Source organism: Dunckerocampus dactyliophorus, chromosome 14 (genome assembly GCF_027744805.1).
Source record: "Dunckerocampus dactyliophorus isolate RoL2022-P2 chromosome 14, RoL_Ddac_1.1, whole genome shotgun sequence".
NCBI classification, from domain to species: Eukaryota; Metazoa; Chordata; class Actinopteri; order Syngnathiformes; family Syngnathidae; genus Dunckerocampus; species Dunckerocampus dactyliophorus.
This window is the reverse complement of record NC_072832.1, coordinates 14,606,197-14,626,837: the sequence shown is the minus strand read 5'-3', so window position 1 is coordinate 14,626,837 and position 20,641 is coordinate 14,606,197. Positions and strand designations below refer to the sequence as shown.

The window sequence follows — 20,641 nt, the reverse complement described above, 5'->3', positions numbered from 1 at the left end:
TTTTTAGAATTACGATCATCACGGACCATCCACAATCCCCATGTGTGACAAGAACACACGTATTTCCCTTTTCTGTACGTTCTAGATAGCCGCCTTGTAAAATTAAGAGAAAAAGTGTTTTCCTTTAAAGGCATGGCTGCGCTGCTTAGATTTTGTGTAAACAGCTTTAATGATTAAATAAAATAAACAACAAATGCAAAACTGCTTGCAGGTAATTTTCCAATAAATACAATTCTCAAAAAAAAAAAAAAAATATATATATATATATAGTACTTTACAATGTTTGTTGTGCAACAGTAACAGTTTGAACAGCCTAAATTATTTTATTTTTAGGAAATGAAAGTTAATTATTGGCTGAATTGCAGCATTTATCGTTTCAGCTTGTAGCCCCGTCCCAGATCTTTACTGCGCAATGCCGGCACATCTTTCGTCTGTCCATCAATATTGCCTGTGTCTTTTACATATTTCACTGGGAAGGCAAAGTGTTCCCAAATAGGAGACTTTAACGACAGAAAGGAGTTTTTAAGCTCTGACTTCTCCTTGGCACTATTGCTAGCCATAGACTGGGCTGCACTGTATTTGTTTATGGACAGTAACACTTCCTGTCTGTCGCTCATTGTGTACCATTTGGGTGTACCCTACCTTGCCGAATGTTCCTAACCAAAACATCAGATTTTGATTACACCCCTAGTAGCCTGTGTCCACACAGAATTATGTGGTTTAAACCACCTGATATATAACTCACCTGAACCAAACGTGACTATCAATATTCACAAACCCCTGCACCGATTGATAAGCAGCATTGCTGACACACCTCTTTCCTGATAGTAACCTAAACAAATATTAACCTTTTTCAAATGATGCAATTATATCGCATTGAAATTGGTAGAAAAAGCAAGCGTGACCAGCTGTGAGCTTCACACACAAACACACACACACACAAACACACACACACACACACTTCATTAAAAGGTACCCTGCAGGGTTTTTGACAACTCGTCGCACTATTGATGAATGGGGCATCATTTTGTTTGTATTGTGCACACGTGCGAGGGTGCATTTTGAAGCTGCTGGTTGTAACAACCACAAGAGATGCAGCCATAAGCCAGGAGGAAGCAAGTGAGTCAATATAGAGCTGGACCAAATTTACTGGGGGTTTCGAAAGCCAGATTTGACCCAAAAGCTCCACAAACAAAACCGATAGGAACAGACTTCACATGCTGGTCATGTATCCCACTGACTTGGTGTCAGTTTTGTAGGTTTCTGAAGTTTATACAATTTTACAAGATTCAACTACCATAATATTACACTGTATACATTATATAGGTACACATATATAAGCTTGTGAAATTCAATACAAAATGCACAATGCATCATAATGAAAGGTGTTCGCAAAAAACCATTCAGCCGCAAGAGAAACATCAAAATAATTATAATGTTTATTACTTATTATACTTAAGTATTTTACTTTGTTGTTTGCTAATTTTGCACATACGTTTTAAGTTATACATTTTATATTTCTAAAATGGTTCAATACACAAAACATCTAATTTAACCTTAAGCAGACTTTAGGCCTAATGTGTTAATACTTGGGCTGTCAAATGGTTAAACACTGAAATCGAATTAATCACAGTTTTCAAATGAATTAATCATGATTAATCACCATTTACCACTATGTGTGAAATACAGTCGTCCCTCTTTTATAGTGGTTAAATGGTTCCAGACCCGAATGCTTTAAAATAATTTCCACGATGTAGGATTCAATGTTATTCTTTTTCTATGCCACTTAATCCTCATTAGGATCTCGGGGTATGCTGGAACCTATCCCAGCTGACTTTGGGTGAGAGGCGGGGTACACCTTGTACTGGTGTATAGAGTACAAACAACCTGTCACACTCACATTCATAACTATGGACAATTTAGAGTCGTCAATTAACCCAACATGCATATTTTTGGGATGTGGGAGGAAAACCCACGCAGGCACAGGGAGAACATCGTCGATTCGAACCTCCTGACCGTGTGGCCAACATGTTAACCAATAGGCCACCGTGCGGCTGGATTCAGTGTTAGTAAATGGAATATTTTTGTAGTTAGAGCCTGTTAATGACTTTCTAAATACGTTTTTTTTTAACATTATTAGAGCTCAGTGGACATGAAATAACACCCCTCCAGTCACCTTTACACTCCTACTATCCTTTGTTTCCACCACATTGCAACTCTTATGCTGCAGGGGCTCGAGACGGCTGCTATCTAGCAAGCTAGCGAGCTAATCAGTTAGCCTCAAGTTTATTTCTTTTTTCACTCAACCGTGTCGGACTTCATGACTTCATGCGGGTGCTTTATTTAAACTAAAAAATGTTAACAAAATGAACAACATAAATGAGTTATTGCCGTTAACACGCTGTTTTTCGCAGCCCTGGTTAATACACAAGATGAAATAACTGTACAGTCACACCTGAGGTTGTACTGAAAAATGAAATCAACAGTAAGATAACAGTTTTTAAGACGAAATACAGTATAAAGGTCGACACTAGGGATGGTACTGCACACGGTAAAATTGTGTACTGTTCGCCCTGCACGGGACGCTCTAACTTATAGACTAGCACTTTGGCGGTACATTTTGCACTGTGTGTGTGCACATGCGCCTGTCCAGGCTGGCGAAAGGCCGTCCCCTGCAACGTAATGTCCCATTTCCCACACTGTGAGGGAAAGTCTGCCTAAAAGTTTGAAGAAAAGGCCAGGCATTCTGGCATACTGTATGTCTGCGATACACGGCGGCAGCGAGGACCCCTCACGTGCTGGTTGGTCCCCTCGCCTCCTGGCCCCGACGTCAAGGTACGGTGCACGTGTTTTTGAACATTTCACCTCTGGAAACAGACAGCTATCTGTGCATAAGATGAAAGCAGTGTGCTGCTGTTGTTCAGTAATAATGAGAACGGTGCTGAAAGCTTTAACCATGAAAGCGTCCCTTCAGATAAGGACATTCACTAAAAATAAAATAATCATTACAATGTTCAAACCCTTATTGTTGCACTTGCACCTCCTAAAAGGAAATACTTCAAACCAGGTGCATTCAAAGTGCAGTCCAGGGGCCATTTTCAACCCACAGCTTGTTTTTTGTTCTTTCAAATGAGATATATTATTAGATATTTCACTAATTTGCTTTGTCACCTGTAACACAAACTTTATATATCATATACAGTAGTACAATATACTGACCTACAATGGATTGTTTTTTAACATCATTAATGTACACATCAAAGTGGCCCACACATCAAACGTTCTGGATGCTATATCAATATTTGTATTTTTTATTTGAGAATCAGATTTATTAGACAATTAATCGCCTGTAGATTGCAATTTCATTTTCATGCTTCATTTTTAAAATAATGCAATAATAATAAATAATAATAAAAAAAGAATTTTGGGAGAAAAAAGTTCTTCTCCTTATGAACAAATAGCACAGTGAAACCAGACCAAAACCGTAGCCAAAATACCGAGGTACGGACAAAGCGGAAAATCCTACCTTAGACTGCAAAGGGTTAAATGCTGTTTTGTTGCTTCAATGACAATGCGCCACACCAGGCGTGTGTCCGTGGGGAGAAGATAGTTATGTCATTATGAGTTAAAGTTAAAAGGAACTACCCAGAACGTTCCACAACAGCATTGGTGGTAAAAACACGCCGCAAAAGTCATTCACACACATAAAACAATGCTATTGTCATCTTCCCTCTGGAAAACAAACTCCAGGCTCATACCAATATTAGGTCAGTATTCACTTGGTGTGTTTAGCACAGAATTTTAATGTGATATTGTGCCCTATTGCCCCTTTCAGCAGTCATGCAACAACTAATTTCTTAAAATCTTAGGATACTTGAGGTCAAGAGTCACATCAATACATGCCAAAGTGTCATGCTCCGCAGGACAGGAATTGCCTTAATATTCATATGGTACCTATTTCATGCTTAAAATGGGAATTGTTAGTTGCAGCAGTAGGAGTACATTTAAATATTTTTGGCTTAATGTTCTTGTAAGAGAAAAAGTAAGAGTTATTGTAGAACTGGAGGGTTTTTGGGTCATATTAAGGACACCTCGCTTCCTCCTCCTCAGTCATTACAAACGTGGCTTGTGTCCGTTCGTCCTGATTCAATAATTCCCCTTTTCAGGTATTTGTTCTTCCAAAGAAGTAGTTTATGCTTATGAGTGTGTCATTGAATGTTTAAAGGTGTTAGGGAATGTGTATGTGTTAGGGTGTATGCGTGTATTTCAAGTTAATGAGGTCTAAACAAGCTAATGCTAACGCTAACGGCACTGTCACTGCGCAATACGTACCCAGAACGCAATTGGTCCCGCACATGCGCATGGGCTCCGTCATTTCCTCCTTCTGATAATTTTTACGACAGCGCTTCTGCGACGTCAAGTGTTGCGGTAGTTGTTATTTTTTAAATGCATGAACATAAAGACTGAGAAGACTGAGGAAATTTGGCATGTCCACCACAATCAAAAGTGTCGTTACCGCCTCCATCACTGTTTGGTACGGTAACTGTACAACACGTGATAGGAAGGCACTCCAGCGGGTGATCAAGACCTCACAGAACATTGTTGGGGCAGCCCTCCCCTCATTGCAAGACATTCATAAATCTCGAGTCCTACGAAGAACAAACAACCTCATCAAGGACAGCACACATCCACAACACTCATTATTCACACTCCTACCGTCAGGCAGACGCTACAGGAGTTTGAAGTCCAGGACCACAAGGCTGGCGAACAGCTTTTACCCACAGGCCATCAGGCTTCTCAACGAAGCACTCACACACGCCACATGCAACACACGCACACACTCATAGCACTTTATTTATTTATTTATTTATTTATTTGTATTAATGTCTCTTCTGTTGTTGTTGCTTAATTTATTGGTATTATTGTTTATTCTGTTCTTATTCAGTTTCTTGTGTTCACTTTCTTTCTTTCTTTTTTTAGGAGAATGAACAGAACAAGAATTTCATTGCATAGTATAACTACCTGTTTTACTGTGCATATGACAATAAAACTCTTGAATTGAATCTTGAATTACACATGCCTAACATGTGACTGCTAAAAAAATAGGCCAACCAGATGTACAGTAGACGCGTTCTGCGAATGCGTAGAACCCAGTTGAACCGATTGCATTCGTGGGTACGTATTGCGCAGTGACAGGCACTGGCGAACGAGCTAAAGTTAATGTTAAGGGAACCGCCATGTTTATGATTTTGATGTAATACTGAGAAGAGAAACAATGCAAAATGGCGTTGTAGTCTCCTTGTTAATATATGTGTGTGTATTTGCTGGAGTGTCTGTGATTGAATGTGCTCTTGGTTTAAGTGTGCATTCGAGAAATTCCCCTTTTCAGGTCATTGTCATCTTCACATCTATGCTGTCACCTAGATGTTCTATCCCACCTGCTGGCAATTCCCTATAGCCTTATAGCACTCACTCCTATTGTTATGAAGTGCTTTGAAAGAATAGTCATGACCCACATCAAAAAGAGCATCCCGGCGGCAACTGTGGACCCTCTACAGTTTGCATATCGCCAGAACAGGTCCACGGATGATGCAGTCAACACTGCCATCCACACAGCCCTTTCTCACCTACAGGGCCAGGACAAATGCTATTTATAGACTATAGCTCTGCTTTTAATACAGTCTGCCCCCACAAACTCACAAATAAGCTCCTCACACTTGGCCTGTCTCCCTCCCTCTGTAACTGGGTGTTTAACTTTCTCACAGGCAGGCCCCAGTCAGTCAGAGTCCACAATCGCACATCCAGCTCAAGAATTGTGAGCACTGGGACCCCACAGGGGTGTGTGCTGAGTCCACTCCTCTACACGCTCTTCACCTACGATTGCGTGGCCTCCCAGAACAACACCAGCATCATTAAATTTGCGGATGACACTACAGTCATCGGACTGATCACTGGTGGTGTTGAAACATCATACAGAAGAGAGGTGGCGGACCTCATAGCTTGGTGTCGTGATAACAATCTCCTTCTCAATACAGATAAGACTAAAGAGATGATCATTGACCCAAGAACAAGGGAAAAGGAGCCGCATAGACCCCTGTTTATTGATGAGACTGAGGTGGAGAGGGTGAAAACCTTCAAGTTCCTTGGCACACACATCAGCGAGGACCTCACCTGGTCTCACAACACCCAACAAATTATGAAGAAGTCCCAAAGGAGACTGTACTTCCTGAGAAGACTGAGGAAATTTGGCATGCCCACCACAATCCTGAGTTGCTTCTACAGATGCACTATGGAAAGTGTCCTTACCGCCTCCATCACTGTTTGGTACGGTAACTGTACAACACGTGATAGGAAGGCACTCCAGTGGGTGATCAAGACCTCACAGAACATTGTTGGGGCAGCCCTCCCCTCACTGCAAGACATTTATAAATCTAGAGTCCTACGCAGAACACACAACCTCATCAAGGACAGCACACATCCACAACACTCATTATTCACACTCCTACCGTCAGGCAGACGCTACAGGAGTTTGAAGTCCAGGACCACAAGGCTGGCAAACAGCTTTTACCCACAGGCCATCAGGCTCCTCAACGAAGCACTCGCACACGCCGCACGCAACACACGCACACACTCATAGCACTTTATTTATTTATTTATTTATTTGTATTAATGTCTCTTCTGTTGTTGTTGCTTAATTTATTGGTATATATGTTTATGTGTCTATGTTTCTTATGTTCTTATTCTTTCATTTGTTTTCTTTCTTTTCTTGGGAGAATGAACAGAATAAGATTTTCATTGCATGGTATAACTGCTGTTTTACTATGCACATGACAATAAAACTCTCTTGAATCTTGAATTCCAAGTACTCATCTGTTTTAGTTTTCACAAAGCCTTTTTGCTCTGTCACCTTTTACCTATATTACTGTGATTACCTGCACCTGCTCGTGCTGTATTAGACTCTTATCTGCACATCGACTCTGTCTCTGCATACTGGGCAGCCACCAGCATTCGACAGCCACCTCGCAGATTGTCACACCAAAGACTCTTACCAGATGCAAGCCTGTTTTTGCCTGTGGAGATGTTCATTACTTCAATTGCAAGTATTATAATAATTGAAGTGCATAATTTCTTAAGGGTGAAGTGAGGACTTATTTTCTGTCGGTGTTACTCTCTCACAAATCACAATGTATCCCTGCACCAGGCGCAATGTAATTTTTCATTTTGTGCACGTTTGAGTTGATTGAAATGAAAAAGTTTCTCCTCTGAAGTGGAGTTGAACTATCGCCAGCAAGTGAGTGCTTTGTTTTTTTGAAATGTGAGGAACAATTCATGTCATATACTGTAATAAACAGAGCTAGAATTAAAAGAAACATTGGAAATAGTGACCTGGTGTCAAAAATTGCATTAAATAAAATAATTGCAAAGCCGAAAAAACATTACCATTGTGATAGTATGGAATCTAAACCTTTTATTTCGGCACATATTAAACTTCATTTGTTTACATAGTTTGTCAAATAAACATAACTTTTATTAAACATAACTACTATTATTATTAGTAGGGTCACTTTGAGTGCATGGAACGGCAGTTTCTTGTACACAAATTGTAATATCAATGGAAATTCTGTACATCCCACACAATTTCCATTAAAAACTAAAATAAAAAAAGACACATCTGAATGCTAAGTAATTGTTAAAATCATTGTTTTGGATTGAAGCCATGAGCTGTTGAGTAGTAGCTATGTATGTAGGATGGATTTATGTTGAATAATAATGGGAGTAGTGAGTCATCATGCTTGTGTGAAGTGAAAACGAGCAAGCCCACGCAAAGCTCTTGGTGTAATGTATGCAGCAAGGTCCTCATTTCTTATTCCTCTCCAAGGAAGCCTTCTGAAACCAACCCAGCCACTCTATTTATATCTGGAAACATCTCTCCCACTTTGCACTGATAGAGCCATTTGGCAACACACATGATACAGTATATGTGAGCAGTCCTCACGTATCATCTCCAACCTCTCAAGAGGTCAGCAAAATCAGCATCAAAATGTTCTGGTAAAGCATTATTTCTGAATGTCCAATTTCCTCCACAAGTCCTTTTTTTGTTGTATTTTTGAGATGATTTTAAATCACCAGTTCAACCCAAGCCTAGCTCATTAGCATTAAGTGCTCGCTATCTGACAGTTTGTGTTTAAACTAATTGTTTTAGCCTTCACGCAGACTGCAAATTCACTGCAAGAGTGTGGAGTTTGCTGGGCAACAGGGACGAAATTAGCTGCACAGTCCAAGTGTTCATGGACATTTGGTAAAACATGGTAAAATATACAAATGAATGCAAACAATGACCATATGGATGGACGGCCATATGTGATTGTGTGGCAGTTGGTATAGTTTATCAGTTGTTTATGACAAACGTTTTAGTTAGCAAAATTAATTTTGTAAATACAGTTATTAACTTTGTATGCATGAGTTTGCTAGACAAAATGTTTCTCATCTTTCAAAACAGTCTGTTTGAGGTTTGACAGGGCTCTGTGCTAGGGCCCCTAATGTTTTTTAATTTACCCTCTTATAGACAGCTAAAGCAACTTTTGGGAGGCACGCAAAACAGTCAGTTTTCATTAGGATTTAAATGCTGCAAAATGTTTTATTCATTTCATGGTTTTTAATCATTGTATGTCATGATTTATATAATGTACAGTAATCCCTCATTTATCACGGTTATTTTGTTCCAGTCCAGACCATGATAAGCGAATTTCCATGAAATTGGATTCCTTATTTTTAAATATAATATTTTTGTAGTTGTAGCATAGAAAACTAGTTTATAACCTTCTAAGTACAGCTTTTAACATTATGAGAGCCCTCTAGACATGAAATAACACCACTATATAACACCCCAAGTTACAGTACAAGCAGTTGATGTTTACAAAGTACAAGGAAGAGGAGTCCTGAACCACTGTGCACTTTCAATGCTATGTCTAATCACTCTTGCACTCTACCAAAATTTACCAAATGGGAATGTTTTCAGTGGTGAAGCTAATTTGAAACATGAGCGTCTCCATTATGAAACACAGTTTTATGGAAAGATTGCACTTCAACACTTCAAATGAGCTTTAAATTAGCTTGACTGGCTAAATGAAATAAGCTGTTGGTGTAGTTACACTAGAGTGTGCAAAAATAGAAACTATTGAGACGATGTGCGCACTCACCATCTGGGCATGTGCAGTAAGCCGTTCCATTGGAGCGTGTCAGGCAGGTGGAGTTGTGCAAGCACGGATTGTGGATGGGATCACATGGGTCATAAGACTGGTTGCACAAGGGGCCACTCAGAAATGGGGGGCAGGTGCAGAAGTATTCCCCAGGTACATGTGACTCCTGACACCGAGCTCCATTTAGACAAGGCCTGGATTCACACCCATTCACTTTCTCAGCACAATCCACACCTGTCCAGCCCGGTGAGCACAAACACCTTGGAAATACCAAAAAGAAGACATGGCATTTTTATTAAATACTGGATAATTAAAATTTAATTACAAATTTAAAAAAAATCACATTATAGATAAAACTTTGAGTAAAATGGACAGATATATTTTATCTTACTTGACACAAATAAGTAATAATTGTTAATACCTAATGAACAGAATAAAAAATACTAGACAGGTTAGACAGAGGCAGACTTACGTAATTTAAGGTTAAACATACAACATAAAAAAAACCCACACAACACTGGAGGAGAAAAAAAAGGGAGGCACCGCTTTCAGTTGAAGAAATAAGCTATTTTGGTTTCAGTTAGTTCACCCTTGCTGAATAAACTACATCATTTCAATTAGAAGCCTTTGTGAGATATTGCTGCTATGAAGCACTGTTATAATGTGATGTGGAATAATAATACCAATACAAAAAATGCATCTGGTACTTTTTCAGCCTTCACACAAACTAGTTTACAGCTGCTTATAGGTTTCTCCAGGTGCTATCCTTCTCCATTTATGGTACTCAAAGGGCTTTTGCAAGGCCACCGGGGATCGAACCTACAAGCTTCCAGTTGAGAGACAACCGCCTGATCCAAGAACTCCCCCCCCAATTAGAGGAGCAGAGAGGACATAGATACAATGTGTATCAAGCTTTGAGATCATGAAGAAAAAGGGCGAGTGTATGTGAAGGCGCTCCAGTAGTCAAGCAGCAGGTGAATATTCCACTTGGTGGCAGTGAGCACTAAACCAATCCACATTGCATTTCCTTCCCAGCTGGAGCAGTCTGTCGCCTCCCCAGCGAGGGTGGTTATTAGCTGCGCAGATATAAAGCCTTTCTTCCTCAAATGAGTCACACATCCCCTGGAAACTTTTTCATGCTGCGAGCCAGTGATTGACTCATTTGTTTTACCTGCCATATTGAATTCATTACATGCTTTGCCAGTGGAAGGACATAATGCTATCTGTTTTTTTTTTTTTTTATGATTAAGTGACTGATGCATCTGGAGAGGGTAGTGCCCTCGAGCTAGTGCATGCACCTACTTGTAGCCGTCGAGGTGGTCTGTGCAGGTGGCCTTGTTTTTGCAGGGCTGTGACAAACATCCATCAATTTCTTGTTGGCAGTACTCTCCCGCCCATCCGGAGTGACACACGCACTCATAACTCTGCATGACAAAAAGCAAAGCATTACAACTGACAGAACATCTTATATTTATTCATATTGCCTATTTCAAGTTCTTACATTTCATTATACAAATGCTGCCATATAATTTTCCTAAATGCACTGTACAGTGCAATCCCCCTTTCGCATCAAATATGCATTTCCTCTGGGAACTGCGGAAGAGTCACTCTTGTCGTACATTACTGCCTATGGATTCCTCTTACTGCTCACCCCGTGGATGCTGCTGTAAAAGCTTGTTTTTTTTCAACTGATGTCATTCAAGGCATATGGTAAGTTCCATCAGGCATACAACGTCGTCATCTGCATATTTTGTGTGGATAGGAATTTTCTAGAACATTACTTCTAGAACATTACTTCTGTTACTTCTTTTTTTTTACAGACTAAACCACATTTCATCATTGCAATGCTTTCGTACAATTAATCATAGCAAGGTTGATTAATGGTTTGTTGTACAACCGCAAGCGACTAGTTTAATTGCACTTTGCATATGGGATGAATGTGCTTGTGTGGCCAAAGGTTTATTCCAAGATTCCTTATTGCCAACATTTAGTTTAGGGATGCTGCATGTTAATCAGTATTTCACATATTAAGGGACGGGAGCGGGTGCTGTTAAATTCTTCCCTGATATGGCTGGTGGGTGGGTGGCGTGGGGTGTTGGGTGCAGTCATCTCATGATAAATTAGGTACCTCCAGGATATTCGGATTCTTTACCCCTGGCAAAAGAATATAATCTCATTTTTGCTGCTAAGTCACCTTCAGGGACCACAATTCTCAAAAAATATGCTCTATAGGACACTGTTCAGAGAGAGGAATGGCTGGGCTGTAAACAACACTGTGTGAGGGTAAAAAGTCATTATCTTAATAATGAGTTGCAAAGGGACTGTAAAATAAATAAATACATTCCATTGGCATGTTCCAATGTAGAAAATATTCACTGGAGTAATAATAATCACTAAGAATTATACTGTACTAGTCCAGTGAAAATAAGTTAAGATAACTCAATATTATCGAAATAGCTGGCAATAGATAATTGTTTCAAACATGGTGGAAGTAGTGTCATGGTCTGGCACTGGGAAGCTGTGGTTCATTGAGGGAGACATGATTCCAACATGCTCTGTGACATTCTGAAGGTATTCACCCTATGAGACATTTCTCGTTCCTATGATGTTTCTAGGTAGCAAAGTGAGTCACACTCAGATGGTGCATAAATCCCTCAGCCTGCCAGTGCACACCATCCTTATGGTACTGACACATGCTACAATATTTGTTTCCATCCTTTGGACACACAATTAATAACATTATCACACATGCTGTGTACAGTATATTATACTACAACACAAATGCTTCCACACAGTAAAATCATTATGGTCATCAAAGGCAATTCGCAATACCGTATGTGTTCAACCTGAATCCATATGTGATGAGAATTACCAACTGTGCTGATTTATGGGATGCATTTCCATTTTAAGGCCCTTTTAAAGTCTATTACATCACTCCATTATACTGCCATATAGAACAGAAAAGGGGAAAAAAAAATGTACTACTTACCAGATGGAGGTCTTTACATATTGAGTTGCGACTGCACAGGCTGTTCAAGCAGTCATCAGTGTCTTTCTCACATCGCAGCCCAGCATAGCCAGGATTGCAAAGGCAATAAAAGCCATCTACAACTGGAATGACACAAGATCAGCAGTTTACTTACAGCAGCTTGCAACATCAATTCACTGACTCTCTGTAGGTTGATTTCTACACAGCTAATTGTTAGTATCATCAGCAATATCTCAGTGTGGTGCCATGTGTTTAAATGGTGGTTAAAATAAATGGATTGTTCTTAACAGGCAGCCTGCTGAATCTATGTGACAAGGCAATGCTCCATGCATCAGTCTGACGGGGTGCGACACTTTAACCATCTTTAAATTAAGCTGTCTGGCCATCGGCCTTTTTCCCTCCCTCGCCCTCCTTTCACTTATCCCACTTTTTCCTCAATAAAAGCCCTGAAGGCTTGTCATTTGTTTCCACCCTTATGCAGTGCAGGTGACGCAATGTGAAGGTAGTAGCACATTTCAAGGCTGTTATATTTTTTTTTTTCAGATGCCAATTTCTTGAATCAATTCATGAACTATTTCACGGCTGATTATGTATTCTTTCCTTGTGATTTAGTTATTAATGACAAGGGATGCATCACTCCAGCTCTACAACACAACATTGGTGCACAGTTAACCAGTGACAGATCTAATTGCGCTTCTTACAGGAGTGAATTTATTACTTCCCCAGTCAGGGTCCCAGGATTCTTCATTATCCCAAAGATTTACCACGTAATCTATGCTGTCACTTTGTCTTGGTGTATGTAGTCTCTATTACTCTCATTAAATGCTTTAGGTCCTGGGTGGCAGCAGCATTACTCATCTCAGCCATGTGGTGTTCTCCCCAATGACGGGGTGATAGGTCTAGAGGCCCGCTGTCACTGACCTGCAGTGAACTGGCTGCAATCAAGATTATTCTGAACAGCTGGCTAAGGTCTATCAAACAGCATATCATTATACTACATAAAAGGTGATCGAGAGCTGGAACATGTTTTAGTTTGATACAATTTAATTTTTCATCTTTTGTTTTTTACTTTGAGTCTAACAATATTTTCTGATTTTACGACTTTTCTTTCCATGGAGTGAATCATTGATTAAAGTGTAATTACCAAATTCTCCACACATTTTTATTTCCAATCAAATCAGAGCTATCCAGCCCCTTTTTAAACACATAATCGTGCACATTGGCATTCACTTGTCAATAAAACATTGTCAATTGTTTTGTTGTAGCAGTGACAACAATATAGCAGCTAACAGCTGCTACAGTTTTTATTGTTTAGAAGCAACAATAACATTAAACATTCTTTTGGAGATTAAGTCGCATCAGTCAAAAAATAAGTAATAATAAAAAAAAAAAAGATCCCAGGATACATCATTGAGTACGTGTCCCAGTGCATCCATTAGATGCTTTTTGTATAGTTAAAGTCTGGCGTAACCAGTGGCCCCTAGAAATAGACTAGGTGACAACTAAAAACAGTTTGGTCAACTACTGGAGAGACAGTTGACAGCACGGAAAGACAGCACCCCAGCCTGTATCTTTCGTCAGAGAGAACCCAAACAAGTTACGGAAAGCCCTACAGAGAGATGCCCCCAGAAGATCCCGAGAGGGGGGAGGATGAGATCTCCAATTGGACAGACCAAAGGTTGACAACCCAAGCAAACGGACAGACTACGAACATGACATGTACTTGCGGAAAGCTGTGTAAGAATCATTATGGCTTGGAGATTCATCAGAGCAGAATTAAATGTTTGGAGCGGGATAGTGAGGTGCAACGCACAGGCCCTGAACCTGGTGAGATGCAGGAGGAGCCTGGCCAGGAGGTAACGCACAGAGCCCAGTCCCTCTACGTATCAGAGCCTCCCAATCGCAGCAGAGTAGTTCCGAAGCGGATTAAGTGGCTGCCAGCCAGCAAACTGAGTGAGTGGCTACAGTTTGACAAAGACGTGTCCAACATCATCCAAGCCACAGCCAAAGGAGATGCTGACAGCTGATTTCAAACGATGACTACCATCATCTTCAGCTATGCCTAAGAGAGATTTGGGCAGGCAGAGAAAGGAAAAACTAAGCCCATCTCCAACACCATGAACCGCAGGGCCAACAAGATACATCACCTGCGCCAGGAGTTTCGTATCATTGAGAAACAGTATAAGACAGCTACTGATGAGGAGAAGCAACCATGAGCAGAGCTTCAAAACATCCTGCGGAAGAACCTGATGATCCTGTGCAGAGCAGAGCGGCACCGGAGACGAGGAAGAGAGAGAGCCAGGAAGCGAGCAGCCATCATCACCAATCCCTTTGGCTTCACAAAACAACTGCTCAGGGACAAGCGAAGTGGCTGGCTTCAGTGCTCAACAGAGAAAGTGAGTCACTCCGAGACACAGTGAGCAATTCCCTAAGAGAGCAAGAACTGGAACTCAACAAAGCCCTCATCAGCCCCCTCGCTGAAGAATTCATGGTGGTATGTATGAGAGAAGCCCTACAGTACAGGGAGTCCAGGGACAGCAAGATGTCATCAGGTGGCATTGAGGTGAAAACAGGAAGGAAATGGAAGGCAGGAAAAGCAGTGGAGCGGGCAAAGTCACATTGAGACAAAAGGCATTAGAGAGCACTGTGGTGTCAGGCAGTCCGGGCTTGGGGTACTTTCCAAAGACCCCAGTCAGCCAGGCCCACAGTAAGAAAAGAAACCAGTTACTCCAGGAATTGGTCAGAGCAGGCCTGGAGGCAGAGCGAGTGAGCAGGGTGCTGGGACTCCGGCAGCAGGGAGCGTGGACAAGGTGCGAGAGTGCACTGCAGCCTAGGATCACCTGGGAAAACATCTTGCGGACAGATTTCTATCAGGTCCGTTTCCTGGTGCAGGCTGTCTATGATGCTCTGCCAAGCCCGGCGAACTTCCATGTCTAGAGGAAGAGCAAGACACCCTCCTGCCTTCTTCGCTCAGGAAGAGGCTCTTTAGAACATCTCCTCAGCTGCTGCCCAAAGGCTCTGGCTGATGGTCGCTATTGTTGGCAACATGACCAGGTGCTTAAGCCTATTGTTGAGCGCTTAGCCTCAGCCATCAACACCATCAAACCCCATCATGCTCCAAGGAAGCCTTCCTTCTCTTCATCAAAGATGGAGAGAATCCTTGGGTGCGCCCACAGTTAACAAGAGGCCTCCTCCACACGGCCTCTGACTGGCAGCTGCAGGTCAACCTGGGAAAACAGCTGAGGTTCCCACAAGACATTGCAACAACAAGTCTCCGTCCAGACATGATAATTGTTTTGGAAGGCTGCAGGACATCTGATCATTCCGGAACTCATGGTGCCCCTGGACGAGCGTATTGAGGAAGCCAATGAGAGGAAACGCTGTAAGTACCAGGAAGTGGTGGAGGAGTGCAGGGAGAGAGGCTGGAGAACCTTCTATGAGCCTATAGAAGTTGGTTGTCGAGGTTTTGCAGGTCGTCTACTTTATAAAGTCCTTAGTCATTTGGCCAAGAAGAGGGCCATCCAATCCGTGAGCAAAGCCACAGAGAAGGCCACAAGGTGGCTTTGGATCCATGAGATGTTTCTTGTATCTCACAGCAGCTACAATCTCCAAGCTAGACATAGTGTCCTAATGAAAGACTGCTGTCTAAAATATATTCCTTAATCCACACAGGAGTCACATCGTCAAAGTTGCACATTAAATACAGACACATAGCCTCCAAGGTAGATGTGTATTTGAAAGTATTCAGTAACAACAAGCCTCCGGTATGCTCTGTATCATTCAATTTGTGTGCCTAACTGTGTCACAAGCTCAACTCAATGAATTAGTGCAGTCACTAGGTGTTGCCAGAATAACAACCATTCAACCCATCAATCCATCCATTTTCTATACCGATTATCCTTATTAGGGTCGCAGGGCATGCTGGAGCCTATCCCAGCTGACTTTGGGCGAGAGGCGGGCTGGTCCAACTATACAACCAAACAACCAAATACACTCTTGATCAAAATGTTCAAAAGACATTTTAAAAAATGCAAGAATTTATGTTTTGCACTGCTGAATCTAAATTTTGGCTTTTAAAGGCTGTGGTCTTAAACGTTTGATCAGCCTATTTCACTCTAGTGGTGGTTAAATTACTTACTCTTAAAACTTTACTTACTCAAAACATTTTTTGTCTGACGCCCAATCATTTTTTTTGCATTTTGAAGCACTACTTAGAACGTCCTTAATAACAAACAGTGCAAAATATAAATTCTTGCAATTTTTCAAATGGTCTTAACATTTTGATCAGGCGTGTGTATGCGGCACCTGACTATACAGTAAGTCACGGTATCAGCCAAACTATGAAAAAAAAGTGTGACTTATAGTCTGGAAAATAAGGTATGTTCCCTGTGATTGGCAACCGACCAGTCTAGGGTGTACTCCACCACTTCCCTAAAGTCAGCTGGGATAGGCTCCAACTCACCTGCATCGCTGATGAGAACAAGTGGTATAGAAAATGGATGGATGGGTGTTTGTATGTAAATGACCATTAATGTAAAGTAGCTCTCAAAGTGAGAAAGTTTAGCACATAAATACTCCCATTATGCTTTCATCCATTTGGAATGCATGAGAAAATCCAATACTGTATATGCCCAAGGAGGTACATTGTGGCTGTCTCCAGCTCTGTATTTCTAGATATAATTGTAAAAGCAGAGATTTAGATATAGTTATTGTATGGGATCGTATTGGAATGTTTAGGTGAGTTTATAACTGTAAAAATACTTGACATTGTTCAGTCGCTACATATAGCTGATGTACATCTTTTTCAATCGTATGGCAAGGCAGCACAGCCACAAACATTGCATCATCTTTCTTCGCATTATTTGTTCAACATTTATCTCCAATTATGAAAATTAAAGCAACACATTTCCTTCCATGTTAGCCAAATAATTAAGCCTACTCTTGCAGACAGCGTCCTAGATTGTCCTATCAGATGGCATCACGCCATTCACATTACACCCTTATTAGCCTCAGCACTGACCCAGCTGTAAACTGTCAGTCACAGTGCAAGAACGTTATTAAAAACATTTTGGCAAGATAAGTGTTTTTTTTTACCATCATAGCAAAAGCCATTGACACATGGGCTGGAGCTGCACTCATCCATGTTGATTTCACAGCGGGGACCTGTGAATCCACTGCGGCAGCGACAGCGAAAGCCCAAGGGGTAGCCCAACTCTTCCACACACAGGGCTCCGTTCTCACAAGGGTTACTGGCCTCACACGGTAAGAAGTCGCAATTTAGACCTGGAGTGAACACACAGGAGCATACAGCGTTGTTGAAATAAAGACTGTACTCTGATTGTTGGGTTTCTTAAACATGTCCCCATGACAGATTCCATGCTGTGCAATTATTAGGTGCTGTACACAAAATAGAGCAAAGTCAATTGTTTCAGACCAAAAAACTGGCAATGTTTTCCTAAAAGACACAATAATCTAACTTTATTAGTGTTTCTAAATATTTAAATTCCCCCACAATTCTGAAATACATTATTGCTCTTGGTATGTGTTTCCTTGCTCAGCAGATTGTAAAATGGAGGCCATTAAAGATGTATTAAGCTGTAATAGGCAAGACGTGGTTGCGAGTGGGCTGCGGGATATTAATTTGATTTAATGCAATGCCCTACAAAGTGATGGAAACATGCACGTGTGCATGTATTCCTGAAGAACACGAAGAACTAACAATGCACCATTAATTTCAGTCAAATTAAAGAACTAAACACATTATTTTCACGTAACTCAACAAGCTTGCCCCTGTTTTCAAGAACGAGAAATGACTGAAGTTGTATATGTTATTTTTTGTGCAAAATGTATACATGGAAATTTAAATAGTTCAATATGAATGAATCAGTGGCGTGCAGTCAGGGATAGCAAAGCCTTCTCAGGTGACCTTAACCCCATCAGAAGCACTGACCTACGTTTAGAACCCTTTCAAATTCTAGCATTTGTTCTATGAAATTGTATCACTATATTTCCAATAGTCTGTTATCTTCATTAAGCCGCATATTTCTCTAACATACACTCCTTCTAGTAGTGTATGTGTGTGTTAGATTTTTTTTAGTCCATCCAAATTTCAGCTTCTATGTGGTACCATGTCAATCTAATGTGCGCAGGGCCTTTAGAATCAGGCGTGCTGGTCCATGTTGCATAAACATTATTAGCAATGAGACTTTTTTCGTTTTTGTTTTTAGCCAGTCAGACTTCCGATTCGCCTCAGTGAAATCACGACTTTCATCATATTTCCATCCTCTGATTGGTTGATCAGAGCAAAATGTTCAACGAGCCAAGTTACGGCCACAATGGCTGAATGAGGAGGAGAAGTTGACATCTCTGTTGAGTAGATGTATTTGATGTAAAAGTGTTATGTTTTTGTCAAGTTATTAGATACAATATGACTCTAAACTGTGCCATATGATATTATAGTGTAGAGGTGTGGAGTGATGAGCAGCAGCTGCAACCACTTGGCAAATAGCCTTATGGTATTTGTCTTTGTCTCCTATATTACCTTTCCCCCTGTGTTGGGTAACTGTGTTGTTTCATGCCTTGGTCGTTACTTCATCCACGTACTTCACCCAAATTTTGCTAGTGTCCTTGTTGTTTTGTATGTTGCATTTTCCCCTTTTTTGCAATGCTTATTTTTGTTCCTGTTTTTTCATGCACCATTGTTTTGTGTTTTTTTCTGAACTGTTTAAATAAAGACTTCACGTGGTTTTTGTCGTTTTTTTACGTACACCTGACATAAACAGGTGAACAACAAGTAGCTATACTGTTTTTGAATCGCTTTATTTATTTTTCCAAAACGCATTGGCTGGTTAATATTAAAAAAGTGGCATGACAAGCTAATACATTCAATTAATTACGCAAATGAACAAATACGAAACGTATTTATGTCAGTAAAATTAACTTGGATGCCATATTCTGTGAGAAAAATTGTTGTAAAAGGTTTCGCCTCATTGCTCGTCATGATGTGTTTAATGCCTGACACACTTAAATCATCATACATTAGACCAAAGCACCAGCATTGTTTTCATTAGTAAGCAGTGATATTACAATATAGTGACATGAACTATGCTTTGAGTTGATGAGCAAACATAACTCAGCCATAAATCACGTTTTATTTCTTCCTTAACTTCAGGTAGCAAATGAAGATGTAGTCATTTTGTCGAGATGAGCGAGTTCAGACAGGTGAAAATAATAGTATGTGAAGTTAATTAACTTTGGCTTTTTTGTCTGCCATTCCCTTAGTGCTCATTACCTTTAAATGGAGCCACACATTGGCAGAAGTAATTACCAGGTTGGTCAATGCATGTGGCGCCATTCTTGCAGGGTGATGAAGCACACTCATCAATGTGAAGTTCACACCGGGCACCTTTGACAAAAAAAAGGATTGCAACAAACAGATTTCCACAAAAATGTCATCCTGAGTTTAAGGTTTAAAGCTAGTCAATATTCTAACAACAAAATAATTCCCTGTACGCTATGAGCTGCGACGTATAGAAGCGCATCCCGTTGCCTGACAAATCCATACGGGAAGGGTCGAACAGAAACTACTTGTAAAAGAGCAGGCACTTGAAGAAAAGGTCTTGGTGGGGATTGGACAAATGTTTGTCCCATTCAATTCAGGCCAATGCTTATTTTTCTATTGCTTATCTTGTTCGGGGTCACGGAGAACCTCACTTATCCCAGCTGACTTTGGGCGAGATGTGGGATACACCCTGGATTGGTAACATGGACAGCACAATGCTTAATTGATTATATTCAGACATGATATATATATATACACACACTCTATGTATATATTTAGCATATATGTTTGGCCAGAAGTCTCCCAGACCAGTGCTGATGAGTGAGTGGTGAGTATTCATTTTGTTTTTGTCATAACTATTGATTCTGAACTGCTCCGATATTGCGGTGTAGAGGTTTGGAGTTGTTTAGAAATGACATATTCCAAAATAAAGGGTTATGGGTTTTTTATTTTAGTCATAGTGGGATTCATCCCTAATTCTGTAATGCTACGCATTGTTATATTGCATTTTCAGTATATTTTTGATGGTTTGTATAATTATGATGTAATAATGATGGTGTCAAGAGGTGAACTGTCTTGCTTAAGTCCCCACTGAAGGCACGGGTACATACTGTAATGCACCACCTGCCACTGCCTATTAGCCAAACATTCATGTTTTTGGGCTGTGGGACGGAAACAAAAATACCCACATTAAGCCCACACAAGCACAGGGAGCACATGCCCATAGCCCAAGCCTTCACAAAATTTTGTGGAAATAATCCTTGCATAACCTTGATGACAATAGCTTTTTGGTGGACATAACATTAGGGGCTATGCTGCTATTCAGAGGGTAATGTTTGGGTACTGCAGTTTGAAATACATTTGTACTCCATTATACCTTATACCCCATGA

The 20,641-nt window shown here is 40.6% G+C and overlaps 1 protein-coding gene across 13 annotated transcripts in view; it reads right to left on the bottom strand.

The window, feature by feature from the left end:
- Nucleotides 1-20,641, bottom strand: part of eys (eyes shut homolog) — a 259,527-nt gene that overhangs the window by 153,339 nt on the left and 85,547 nt on the right. For 11 of the 13 annotated variants that reach the window (XM_054798574.1, XM_054798573.1, XM_054798572.1 and 8 more), the window contains 5 exons: nucleotides 19,481-19,594; nucleotides 17,284-17,472; nucleotides 12,190-12,311; nucleotides 10,503-10,624; nucleotides 9,201-9,460 (listed from right to left, as the gene is read on the bottom strand). In XM_054798574.1, the coding sequence (XP_054654549.1) occupies nucleotides 9,201-9,460; nucleotides 10,503-10,624; nucleotides 12,190-12,311; nucleotides 17,284-17,472; nucleotides 19,481-19,594 (807 nt within the window). The remainder of the gene's footprint in view (nucleotides 1-9,200; nucleotides 9,461-10,502; nucleotides 10,625-12,189; nucleotides 12,312-17,283; nucleotides 17,473-19,480; nucleotides 19,595-20,641) is intronic. The other 2 variants (XM_054798578.1, XM_054798582.1) reach the window with 2 other exon arrangements.